At 51.0% G+C, this 13428-nt stretch overlaps 1 protein-coding gene across 6 annotated transcripts in view; it reads left to right on the top strand.

Moving 5' to 3' along the window:
* The window catches only part of LOC309354046 (transcription initiation factor TFIID subunit 1), a 52179-nt gene that overhangs the window by 29328 nt on the left and 9423 nt on the right, over positions 1-13428 (top strand). For all 6 annotated transcript variants that reach the window (XM_081883752.1, XM_081883751.1, XM_081883749.1 and 3 more), the window contains exons 26-32: positions 1054-1265; positions 3580-3688; positions 3922-4020; positions 4912-5089; positions 8195-8262; positions 8505-8627; positions 11522-11614. In XM_081883752.1, the coding sequence (XP_081739878.1) occupies positions 1054-1265; positions 3580-3688; positions 3922-4020; positions 4912-5089; positions 8195-8262; positions 8505-8627; positions 11522-11614 (882 nt within the window). The remainder of the gene's footprint in view (positions 1-1053; positions 1266-3579; positions 3689-3921; positions 4021-4911; positions 5090-8194; positions 8263-8504; positions 8628-11521; positions 11615-13428) is intronic.

Here is a 13428-nt window from a genome sequence, read left to right as displayed (position 1 = left end):
TGAGCTGCCGTTGCTCAGTCCCTGCTCCTGCCCACCTAGCAGTTTGAAAGCATGTCAAGTGCAAGTAGATAAATAGGTACCGCTCTGGCGGGAAGGTAAACGGCGTTTCCGTGTGCTGCTTTGGTTTGCCAGAAGCGGCTTAGTCATGCTGGCCACATGACCCGGAAGCTGTATGCCGGCTCCCTCGGCCAGTAAAGCGAGATGAGCGCCGCAACCCCAGAATCGTCCGCGACTGGACCTAATGGTCAGGGGTCCCTTTACCTTAACTAGCTGTTGTGTTTGTGGAAGAAATGTAAGCATGCGTGGCAGCATCTCAGAAACCAGAAACCCCTTAGCAGGTGGTGCTTGGGGGTGCTATCCTGTTGTCCTCTCCTCAATATCTAGTAGAAGCAGAATAAATTATGCAAGGAAGGAAACGTGTAGCCCAGTTTAATTCAGTTGCTGTTGAGAGACTTTGCTGAATTTAGATTGCATAGCTGCAGAATCCATATTTTTTTTAAAAAAATCCCAGAATGGTAGCCATGCAGCTAAAATTTTTTTACTGTGGCACCTTAAAGACTAACAAATTTTATTAAGGCATAAAATTTTGTGGGCTCAAACCCCCTTTGTCAGAAGCATTAGGTGAAAGTTGGCAGTAAGCAGAAATTTTAATAAGTTTCAACTCCAGTTTATCACAGTTTTTTTGCATCTCCTTGCCATTTAGCTCCCACCTTAAAAGCCTCTCCTTTATCTACCTTCCAGCTAAGAACTCCATGCCACTGACAGGGTGAGCTTGAATCCACAAAAGATGACAGCATAATAAATTTGTTAGTCTTTAAGCATGCCGCAGCACTCTTTAATTTTTTTAGCTACATGGCTACCTATCTGGGATTTCCTCCCCCTAAATCTGGATTCTGCAGCTATGCAACTTAGTATGTACACAATTTAGCTTTAAGCTGCTTCTGTGTTGCTGGTGGTGCAGTTGATGAAAGCCTTGCCTGTGTCTCTTGAGAAATCCCCCCTCCTTTTTTTGCTTCTGGAGCCAAGCCTTCACCCCTTTGCTTTCGCTTGCAGTTAAAGTGTGGCGCTTGCGGTGCCATTGGCCACATGCGGACCAACAAATTCTGCCCCCTCTACTACCAAACCAACGCTCCGCCCTCCAACCCCGTTGCCATGACGGAGGAGCAGGAGGAGGAGCTGGAGAAGACCGTCATCCCCAACGATAACGAGGAGCTGATCAAAGTGGAGGGGACCAAGATCGTCTTGGGGAAGCAGCTTATCGAGAGGTGAGAGGCACTCGGCATCATCTCAAAGATAGGGGAGTCTGCCGGATCAGGGCCATGGCCCATCTAGTCCAGCATCCTAATCTCACAGTGGGGACCCAAAAATCTGTGGGAAGCCCCCGAGCGCAAGAGGGCTTCTCTCCTCCTCTGATCTTTAGCAACTAGCATTCAGAAGCATAGGGGACGCGGGTGGCGCTGTGGGTTAAACCACAAAGCCTAGGACTTGCCGATCAGAAGGTCGGCGGTTCCAATCCCCGCGATGGGGTGAGCTCCCGCTGCTCGGTCCCTGCTCCTGCCAACCTAGCAGTTTGAAAGCACGTCAAAGTGCAAGTAGATAAATAGGTACTACTCCGGCGGGAAGGTAAGCGGTGTTTCCGTGCGCTGCTCTGGTTCGCCAGAAGCGGCTTAGTCATGCTGGCCACATGACCCGGAAGCTGTCTGCGGACAAACGGCGGCTCCCTCGGCCACTAAAGTGAGATGGGCGCTGCAGCCCCAGAGTTGGTCACGACTGGACCTAATGGTCAGGGGTCCCTTTACCTTACCTTTTATTCAGAAGCATTACTGGTCATAGCCATTGTGGTTGGTAGCCATTGACAGAGCATCACCGTCATATGGTCTCCTGTGTGAGCAAGTTGCATAGTTTAACTATGCATTGCAGGAATAAATGCCAAATCTTCCACCATTCAGCTTCATTGAATGGCCACAATTTCTACTGTTACCAGAGAGGAGCAAAAACTTTCCCCTATGCCAGTGGTTTTTAACCTTTTTGAGTCCACATCTCCCTTGACCAATCACATTCTTTCTGCGGCTCCCCTGCGGAAGCCACTTACCCTGGGGTTCCTTTGCAGTAAGTGGGGATTTCCCCGTTCTGCCTCTGCCCTGCTCCTTTCTGGCACCCTTTTGGGTACGCAGGTAACCACCCTAAATAGAATAACAGGGTTGTGTCCTGTGTTCATCATAATCCAGAGCAGACCCAAAGAATGAATATGCCTAACTTAGGCTTGTTAATTTTAGTGGATCTGCTCCAAGTAGTACTTAGTCAGAAGAGGTCTTTTCGATCATCCAGCTCAGGCATAGGCAAACTCAGCCCTCCGGATGTTTTGGGACTACAGTTCCCATCATCCCTGACCACGGGTCCTGTTAGCTAGGGATCATGGGAGTTGTAGGCCAAAAGCAGCTGGAGGGCTGAGTTGGCCTATGCCTGATCGAGCTCAAATGTTTTGCTCAGCAATGAATCCGTAAACGGGTAAAACCATGAAATGGTGTGACCCGCCAGTCAGGAGCGTGGCAGAAAAGAAATGCCATTGCCCAAATATCATCAGCGAAGATGTCTCATGGGTCTGTTTGGCAAGGCTGTTCCCAAAAAGAGAAGGCCATTAGATAATTGAAGAGATGGCTCACATACCAACCATTGCACAGGGTGCAAGGCAGTTAACCAGCAAGGTCAAGTAAAAAGAGTCCAAAACACCCATAAAATAACATACCGTATTTTTCGCTCTATAGGACGCACTTTTTCCCCTCCAAAAATGAAGGAGAAATGTTTGTGCGTCCTATGGAGCGAAAGCAGGCTCCTTGGCTTCAGCGAAAGCAACGCGAAGCCTCCAAAGCGCAGAGGGAGCGCTCCGTCTGCTGAAGCCTGGAGAGCGAGAGGGGTCGATGCACACCGACCTCTCTCACACTCCAAGCTTCAGGGATAGCCGCCTGAAGCCTTTGGAGCGCAGCGGGACCTCGCCCTGCAATCCAAAGGCTTTGGGGTTAGCTGCGGAGGCTTGAAAGGCTGTCCCCGAAGCCAGAACAGGGAGATGGAGCACTGCGCAGCCTTCCGTCTCACTGTTCTAGCTTGGGGATGCCGGGGCTTTATGGGGAAACCCTGGGCTTCCCCCTTCAGCCCTTACACTGATTTGATTCAGAACAGTTTTTACTTGTTTTCCTCCTCTAAAAATTAGGTGCGTCCTTTGCTCGGGTGCATCCTATAGAGCGAAAAATACGGTAATCCTTTAAAAATAACCATGCAACAGCTCATAGCAAGTCACTAAACGTCAGTTATTAAGAGCAGCAGGAGCAGCAACTGACGCACAAGGTAGAATTGGTAGCACCTTAAGGATACAGCAGGCAGCTTTGTAAGCTGACCTGTGGTGGGGTTACAGGTCTTCAACTTACAGCTCCTTTGACCCCAGACTAGACCCACTGAAAGAGTAAACGGGCTTCTTGCTGTGCTCTTTGTGGTCGACTCAGTCCCTCCCAGAGTGGCGGCTAGACGTACAAAGGAAGAGGAGCTGCAAGCTACAGCTCGCGTCTCTCTCCTCTCTCCCTGCAGCGCGGATGAAGTTCGCAGGAAGTCTTTAGTGCTGAAGTTCCCGAAACAGCAGCTTCCACCGAAGAAGAAACGGCGCGTCGGGACCACAGTTCATTGCGACTACTTGAACGTGAGCCCTTCCCTGAGACTTGTGCTCCTTCCCCCTGCCCACGGTCTGCCTGGGAGACAGTTGCAGGGACAAGGACTTACTTCAAGCCTCGGTCAGAGGGCCAGTAGGCTGCAAGCTGGCCGCAGCTAGAGGGCAATCCGTCCCCTAAAGAGCAGAGACCAGCTGCATGCTTGGCGATGATCTTTGTGCAAACCTTGGAAGGGTCTTTAACGCGTCGCTTCTGTCTCTTTCAGCGGCCTCACAAATCTATCCACCGGCGTCGCACTGACCCCATGGTGACTCTGTCCTCTATCCTGGAAAGCATTATCAATGAGATGCGAGATCTTCCCAATGTAAGACCTCTTTCCCTGCGGGGTTTCATTTTGGCCTCTCCTGGTTGAATGTTGCGTGCAGAGGCAAGGTGGCTCTTTGCTTCCCAGATATCGGGAGGACCAGCTCCTTGGTTGGATGTGAACAACAGAAAACTGGATTTATGAGATTTTTTGTACAGGGTTTTGTAGGAGATTTTCTACAGGGTGTCCTTTTCCAAACTGCCCTTCGTCCAAAGATTGCAGGGTGGTTCACAACGTAAAAGTAGAAAATGAGAACACAAAATACGTAAGAAAAACAACCGCCCTCAAGGGTGAAATGTGTAAAACGTTTCTCATAGGGAGGATGCTTGCTTGGAATGGCTCTGGTAGCCTTTTGGGGGCAGGTGGGATGTTTTCTGCCCTCTGCCTGGCGAGCAATGCTTTTAATGGGTTTTTAGTGCTTTTATGTTGCTGTACCCAGCGGGTGGCGCTGTGGGTTAAACCACACAGAGCCTAGGACTTGCCGATCAGAAGGTCGGCAGTTCGAATCCCCGCGACGGGGTGAGCTCCCATTGCTTGGTCCCTGTTCCTGCCAACCTAGCAGTTCGAAAGCATGTCAGAGTGCAAGTAGATAAATAGGTACCACTCCAGCGGGAAGGTAAATGGCGTTTCCGTGCCCTGCTCTGGTTCACCAGAAGCAGCTTAGTCATGCTGGCCACATGACCCGGAAGCTGTCTGCGGACAAACGCCGGCTCCCTCGGCCTATAGAGCGAGATGAGTGTGCAACCCCAGAGTGGGTCACGACTGGACCTAATGGTCAGGGGTCCCTTTATCTTTATCTTTACCCAGCCCTGATACCTTAAGGGAAAGTGGTGTGCAAAGATGCAAAAGGGAAGCTCACCTTCCTTTCGGGTTTTCCTCTGCTTCTCCCAGACATATCCCTTCCACCAGCCTGTTAACGGGAAGGTCGTCAAAGATTATTACAAGATCATCACTAAGCCAATGGACCTGCAGACCCTGCGAGAAAACGTCCGCAAACGCCTTTACCCATCCCGTGAAGAATTCCGGGAGCAGGTGGAGCTGATCGTGAAGAACAGTGCCACATACAATGGTGAGGGTTAATTAGTTTTCATTTTTTAAAAAATGAAACAAACACTTCTCTTCTCCTGAGCTCCTTGCATGAAGTGTCCCAGCCATAAAATACCAGTCATGGCAAACTGGGACAGTGACCTGATGCTCTTTCTGAGGAGGCGAAGGGTGGCTTTTAAGTATTCATTTGTAAGGCTGTCTGGTACCAACGAAATTCCTTCTGATGCTCACCTGCTTTACGTTATAACCCATTTTATGCTTTAAAGTGCTTGTCCTATCTTCATTATGGGACACGGGTGGCGCTGTGGGTTAAACCACAGAGCCTAGGACTTGCCGATCAGAAGGCCGGCGGTTCGAATCCCTGCGATGGGGTGAGCTCCTGTTGCTCAGTCCCTCCTCCTGCCAACCTAGCAGTTCGAAAGCACATCAAAGTGCAAGCAGATAAATAGGTACCACTCTGGCGGGAAGGTAAACGGCGTTTCCGTGCGCTGCTCTGGTTCGCCAGAAGAGGCTTAGTCATGCTGGCCACATGACCCAGAAGCTGTATGCCGGCTCCCTCTGCCAATAAAGCAAGATGAGCGCCGCAACCCCAGAGTCGGTCACGACTGGACTTAATGGTCAGTGGTCCCTTTACCTTTACCTTTTACCTATCTTCATTAGGTGTCCAGCTATTTCCTTGATTTACATATTTGTAGCTTTCCAGCATATTTCCTTCCTGCAGCTTCCTGGTTTTCCTCTTCTCTCGGTGTGGCTGATTCCCTTTCCTCTCCTTGTCCGATTTATCAGCAGGACCGGCACCTACCTTGCCTCGGGTGATTTTCAGTTAGAACTGAACTTGTCCTTCTGGACTGCTTAGGAAGAGCTGTGATACCTGCTCCTTTTCTCTGGTTCTGTGATCTCCCAGCAGCTTGCTTTGCCTGTTGCTTCTCAGCCTCCCTCCCACCAGAGGGCAGCCTTTGCCAATCTGATGCCCTCCCAGATCTTTTGGACTACAACTCCCATCAGTCCCAGACCTTACTGGCTTGGGCTGATGGGAGCTGCAGTTCCAAAACACATGGGGGACACCAATAATAATAATAATAATAATAATAATAATAATAATAATAATAATAATAATAATAATTTATTATTTGTACCCCGCCCATCTGGCTGGGTTTCCCCAGCCACTCTGGGCGGCTTCCATAGAAACCAGGAAACACTAAAATATCATACATTAAAAACTTCCCTGAACAGGGCTGCCTTAAGATGTCTTCTAAATGTCAAGTAGTTGTTTATCGTTTTGACATCTGATGGGAGGGCGTTCCACAGGGCGGGCGCCACTACCGAAAAGGCCCTCTACCTGGTTCCCTGTAGCTTTGCTTCTCGCAATGAGGGGACCGCCAGAAGGCCCTCGGAGCTGGACCTCAGTGTCCGGGCTGAACGATGAGGGTGGAGACGCTCCTTCAGGTATACTGGGCCGAGACCGTTTAGGGCTTTAAAGGTCAACACCAACACTTTGAATTGTGCTCGGAAACGTACTGGGAGCCAATGTAGGTCTTTCAAGACCGGTGTTATGTGGTCTCGGCGGCCGCCCCCAGTCACCAGTCTAGCTGCCGCATTCTGGATTAGCTGTAGTTTCCGAGTCACCTTCAAAGGTAGCCCCACGTAGAGCGCATTGCAGTAGTCCAAGCAGGAGATAACTAGAGCCTGCACCACTCTGGCGAGACAGTCCGCGGGCAGGTAGGGTCTCAGCCTGCGTACCAGGTGGAGTTGGTAGACAGCTGCCCTGGATACAGAATTGACCTGCACCTCCATGGACAGCTGTGAGTCCAAAATGACTCCCAGGCTACGCACCTGGTCCTTCAGGGGCACAGTTACCCTATTCAGGACCAGGGAGTCCTCCACACCAGCCCGCCCCCTGTCCCCCCAAAACAGTAATTCTGTCTTGTCAGGATTCAGCCTCAATCCATTAGCCGCCATCCATCAACTGGTTGCAAAAGGGGAGAGTCTGCTCCCTGAGACTCTTGATGAGTCTGGGTTAGCTCTCCGTGCCACTGGGAGATGCGACTAACCTAATCCTATGGAATCTTAAACTTCTGATTCTCCTTTAAACCTAGCAAGGTTCTCAAGGCAGCTCGCAACAGCGGCATCCCACAATAAATGTTTCTGTTTTGTGGGTAATAAAAATCTGCCCTTATTCCCTTACGGGGGACACAAGAGTCCTTTGTAGGTTCTCCATCGGTCGGAGAAAATAACAGAGGCCAACCAGAGAATATTGAGAAGCAAAGCAGCTAGTAAGCCTGATCTTTATTGAACTGTTGCAACAGGCTGCTCCCCTTACATGCAGGAGAAGGACCCAGAACCAAGGTGTGCCTGCCCTTATATAGACATTTTAAATTCCCTGCCCTGGAGCTCAAGACCACCCCTCCATACATCATACATACATCACAGAAGGGGTGTAACCCAAGAGCACCCCCCCCCACAAACATCATACCTACATCACAGAAAAGGTGGTCTGCAACAGAAATTTGAATGTTGTTGTTTTTCCCTGTCTGCCAGGTTATCTGATCATGCCTTATCTGATTGCCTTTCCTGGTAGTCTGCCCATTCCTTTGAGATGGTGATTACCCAATTCCTGAAACAATGGGAAGGCTCCCTCACCCCCTCCCTCCTTGCAGAGAAAACATTTGGTCAGTATGGGAGTCAAAATGGTTTCAGGGCGGTCCTCCCGTGCTGCTCCAGACCTGTGGTCCACACATCTATGTATGCGCTTGGTTGGTACATTTATGAACCTTTATTTTATATATATTGTTGTTGTTGTTTAGTCGTTTAGTCGTGTCCGACTCTTTGTGACCCCATGGACCAGAGCACGCCAGGCACTCCTGTCTTCCACTGCCTCCCACAGTTTGGTCAAACTCATGCTGGTAGCTTCGAGAACACTGCCCAACCATCTCGTCTTCTGCCGTCCCCTTCTCCTTGTGCCCTCCATCTTTCCCAACATCAGGGTCTTTTCCAGGGAGTCTTCTCTTCTCATGAGGTGGCCAAAGTATTGGAGCCTCAGCTTCAGGATCTGTCCTTCCAGTGAGCACTCAGGGCTGATTATATATATATATGTGGCCTTAATTTTTTTTATTCCATGTGTTTGCAGGCCCAAAGCACTCCTTGACCCAGATCTCTCAGTCGATGCTGGACCTCTGTGACCAAAAATTAAAAGAGGCAAGTCAGGGTGTGGAGGGAGGGAGGGATTGCTTGTGGCTTTGCAACCAACGCAGGACTGCTCACAGTGAAAGTCACTCTCCAGGGAGAGACATTCCTGGTTCTACCTGGAAATTCCAATGATTGAACTCTGCCAGTGAGCTGTGGTCCTTTCTAGTGTACAGCCAATTTTTTTGGGGTGTGTGTTATAAAGGAGTATGCTGTGAATCTGTGCTCATTTCTGTATTTTTGTGCCTTTTCAGAAGGAAGATAAACTGGCTCGTTTGGAAAAGGCAATTAACCCCCTGCTGGATGATGACGACCAAGTGGCCTTCTCCTTCATTCTGGACAACATTGTCACCCAGAAGATGATGGCTGTTCCTGATGTAGGTCTGCCCCTGGCATATTGTGGTGGTCCCCTTCTGTGGTTTCTAGCCAGTGGCATTCAGATGCATTGGTGCCTCCAGTTCTGGAAGGCAGAGCATAGCCATTCTGGCTAGCAGCAGTGGCGTAGCGTGGGGGGTGCAGGGGGGGCCCCGGCCACACCGGGCACAACATCTGGGGGTTAGGGGTGCAAATCCACGGGTTAGGGGGCACAAATTATTTGCCTTGCCCCGGGTGCTGACAACCCACGCTATGCCACTGGCTAGCAGCCGTCAATAGCCCTCTCCCCTATGAATTTGTCTAATTCTTTTTAAAGGCCTGGTGGTCATCTCTGTCTCCTGTGAGAGCAAGTTCCAACTACAGTGGTGCCCCGCAAGACGAATGCCTCGCAAGACAGAAAACTCGCTAGACGAAAGAGTTTTCCGTTTTGGAGGTGCTTCGCAAAACGAATTTCCTTTTTTTTTTTTATAATGATTTTTTTATTATTTTTACAAAACGGAAAAAACAGGGAACAAGGGTAAAGGAGAAAGGAAAGACAAACACATCACAAACGAATACATAAAACATGACTTCCCCATACCTCCCCTTCTCTGCATTGTTATTTTATAATGTGTCAGCAACCCTTCAGTCCATTTCTTTATATATTCTCATTAAGTTTTCCCCTTTAATTTAAATTTACAGCTGTAATTCTTTGTTTCTAGCCTCTCAACATCTTAACCATCCAATATTTTACAGTAGTTCTTAAGATAGACTTTAAATTTTCTCCAATCTTCCTCCACCGCCTCCTTCCTCTGGTCTCGGATTCTGCCGGTCATCTCTGCCAGTCCCATATATTCGATCACCTTCGTCTGCCATTCCTCCAGAGTGGGTAGTTCTTGCGTCTTCCAATACTTTGCTAAAAGAATTCTTGCTGCCGTAGTTGCATACATAAAAAATGTCTTATCCTTCTTCGGTACCAATTGGCCCACCATGCAAAACGAATTTCCTATGGGCTTGCTTCGCAAGACGAAAATGTCTTGCGAGTTCCTGCGGGGTTTTTTTCCTCCCCCCCCCTTTTTCTAAGCCGCTAAGCTGCTAAGCCGCTTATCTGCTAAGCCGCTAAAAGACGCTAATCCGCTAAGGCGTCAATGGGCTTGCTTCGCAAGACGAAAAAACCGCTAGACGAAGAGACTCGCAGAACGGATTCTTTTCGTCTTGCGAGGCACCACTGTACATGCTTCCCGTAGAAGTACTTTCATGCAATGGTGTTTTCATGCGCTCTGCTTTCCGCTGTGGTGTCCCGTTGTGCCAGAAGCGGTTTAGTCCTGCCGGCCACTTGACCCAGGAAGCTGTCTGTGGACAAACGCCGGCTCCCTCGGCCTGAAAGCGAGATGAGCGCCGCAACCCCAGAGTCACCTTTGACTGGACTTAACCGTCCAGGGGCCCTTTACCTTTTGCCTTTTCTTCTACCATTCATCTTCACTCAATGCCCTAGAGCTATGAGAGAGGGAGAAAGCCCTTTTTCTATCCACATTTCTACACACTGTGCAAAATGTTATTTCAGGCTTCCTCAACCTCGACCCTCCCAATGTTTTGAGACTACAATTCCCATCATCCCTGACCACTGGTCCTGCTAGCTAGGGATCATGGGAGTTGTAGGCCAAAAACAGCTGGAAGGCCAAGGTTGAGGAAGCCTGTTTTATTTCCTTTTATATATATACGAAAGCAAATATATATATATATATATATATATATGCAGGTTTTGGTGTCCTCGGGTGTCTTCCCGTGTAAAAGTTGGGGTGTCTAGGCGACGTTTCGACGAGGTCTCACTCATCATCTTCAGGCTGGTGCTTTCGGCTTCTTGTTACTGGAACAGAGCAGGATCTCAGTGTTTGAGTTCCTATAAATACTGTTGAGGGGGTGTGGTGTATAGCCTCCAATGTTCTGGGCAGAGAGGAAGTTCCCAGGCTAGTGTGCCTTTTCTTCTTTTGTTCCTTAATTACTTGAGGGATATCTTGAGTGATTTCTTGAGTGATATCCTGAGTACCACTTAGGTGAAATCACTCAAGAAATCACTCAAGATATCCCTCAAGTAATTAAGGAACAAAAGAAGAAAAGGCACACTAGCCTGGGAACTTCCTCTCTGCCCAGAACATTGGAGGCTATACACCACACCCCCTCAACAGTATTTATAGGAACTCAAACACTGAGATCCTGCTCTGTTCCAGTAACAAGAAGCCGAAAGCACCAGCCTGAAGATGATGAGTGAGACCTCGTCGAAACGTCGCCTAGACACCCCAACTTTTACACGGGAAGACACCCGAGGACACCAAAACCTGCATTCCTGTACCCGTGAAAATCTACGAAAGCATATATATATATATATATATATATATATATATATATATAAAAAAATAAATTTCTATCATGCTACCTCTTACTTGCCTTTTCTCTAGGCCAAAAAATCTGGAGTATTCATATCCCTGTATTTACTTGGGTTTGGTTAAAAGGGTGTAGCAGACTGCCAGCAAACCACCGCAGGATTTGGGATTTGGTGGCAGGTGCAGGAAATGGAACGATTCTTTTAGGTTCAGCTAGGTGTTTTGCAAAAGCCTTCCAGTGTCTCCTGAAGATGCATGAAGCCCACAGCTTGTGCCTATTTAATTTCTGTGCATTTGACTTTATGCGCTTGGCAATTAAAAAAAACCCCATAAAATAAAAGGGGGTGGGCATTCAGGAAAAAAGGCTTGTGTACTCACCATTGCATCCAGTGTGTTCTGACTGTATGTGATTTTGGCTTCGGGCGTGATTCCTGTAACACAGATCCCGCGTAAATTGCGGGGTTCCTGAACTGGATGCAGTTCACTCTGCAAGAGCGGCTTGCTCATCATCTCTCTTGCCCTCTTGTCGCTTGCAGTCTTGGCCTTTCCACCATCCTGTAAACAAGAAATTCGTGCCAGATTATTACAAAGTTATTGTCAGCCCGATGGACTTAGAGACAATCCGGAAGGTGCGTACTATGCTTTTATGTTGGCAGCTTCTCAAAACTGCCTTTTGTAAACCACTTAGAGGTTCTCTTACAACTGAGCACCAGATAAGTTTTGTCGAAGAAGATAAACCCTTAGCAGCGAAGCAAAGGCCCCGGCTGGCTGCCTGGCTGTATTTTAAATCTTAGATAAGAAACTCAGTACGGAAATATATGGGCTGAGGGCGAAGTACAGTGGTACCTTGGTTCTCCAACTTAATCCATTCCGGAAGTCCGCTCCAAAACCAAAGCGTTCCGAAACCAAGGCACGCTTTCCCATAGAAAGTACCGTATTTTTCGCACCATAGGACGCACTTTTTCCCCTCCAAAAATGAAGGGGAAATGTGTGTGCGTCCTATGGTGCGAATACAGGCTTTCGCTGAAGCTGGAGAGCGAGAGGGGTCGGTGCGCACGGACCACTCTCACTCTCCAGGCTTCAGGAGAGCCGCAGCGCCAGTCCCACAAGGTCGGGGGACAGCGGGGAGGCGGAACACCACCATCCCGCTGTCTTCCGATGTGGTTTGGAGGCTGACGGCGGGGAGACGCGTGCTTCTCCCGGCCGCCAGCCCCGCAAGCTCCGGGGACAGCTGGGAGGCGCCGCGCGTCCTCCCTCAGTCCCCGGACCTGATCTGCAGGCGGGCGACGGGGAGAAGAGCGCTTCTCCCCGCTGCCTGCCCCGCAAGCTCCGGGGACAGCTGGGAGGCGCAGCGCGTCCTCCCTCTGTCCCCGGACCTGATCTGCAGGCGGGCCGCGGGGAGAAGAGCGCTTCTCCCCGCTGCCTGCCCCGCAAGCTCCGGGGACAGCTGGGAGGCGCAGCGCGTCCTCCCTCTGTCCCCGGACCTGATCTGCAGGCGGGAGACGGGGAGAAGAGCGCTTCTCCCCGCTGCCTGCCCCGCAAGCTCCGGGGACAGCTGGGAGGCGCAGCGCGTCCTCCCTCTGTCCCCGGACCTGATCTGCAGGCGGGCGACGGGGAGAAGAGCGCTTCTCCCCGCTGCCTGCCCCGCAAGCTCCGGGGACAGCTGGGAGGCGCAGCGCGTCCTCCCTCTGTCCCCGGACCTGATCTGCAGGCGGGCGACAGGGAGAAGAGCGCTTCTCCCTGTCGCCAGCCCCGCAAACTCGGGGGACAGCGGGAGAGGCGCAGCGCGCCCTCCCGCTGTCTCCCGACCTGGTTTGGAGGCTGGCGGAGGGCTTCCTCCTCCCCCAGCCCCGAAAGCTCCCAGAGCGATGCCAAAGCTGCGCGCAGCTTCGGCATGGCTCTGGGTCCCGTTCTGGGGGAGGGGGAAGCTCGGGCTTCCCCCGCCCCAGCCCCGCGTCTCCAGCCGGGAGACGGTTGCGGGGGGCTGCTTTAGCCCCGCGCGTGCTCTCCCGGCTGGAGAGGTGACGCTCGGCTATGGAGGCTCCTGCCATAGGCGCGCGTCACCTCTCCAGCCGGGAGAGCACGCACGGGGCTAAAGCAGCCCCCCGCGACCCTCTCCCAGCTGGAGAAGTGACCCGCGCCTATGGCAGGAGCCTCCATAGGCGCGCGTCACCTCTCCAGCCAGGAGAGCACGCACGGGGCTAAAGCAGCCCCCCGCGACCCTCTCCTGGCCTGAGAGGTGACGCGCGCCTATGGCAGGAGCCTCCATAGGCGCGCGTCACCTCTCCAGCCGGGAGAGCACGCACGGGGCTAAAGCAGCCCCCCGCGACCCTCTCCCGGCTGGAGAGGTGACGCGCGCCTATGGCCGCTGCTCCCTGACCTGCTCTTTGGGGCTGGTGGTGGGCTTCCCCCGCCAGCCCCAAAGAGCAGGTCGAAAGGAACC

Source organism: Podarcis melisellensis (assembly GCF_964234715.1).
Source record: "Podarcis melisellensis genome assembly, chromosome: 13".
NCBI lineage: Eukaryota > Metazoa > Chordata > Lepidosauria > Squamata > Lacertidae > Podarcis > Podarcis melisellensis.
This window is presented reverse-complemented; position numbering and strand designations above follow the sequence as displayed.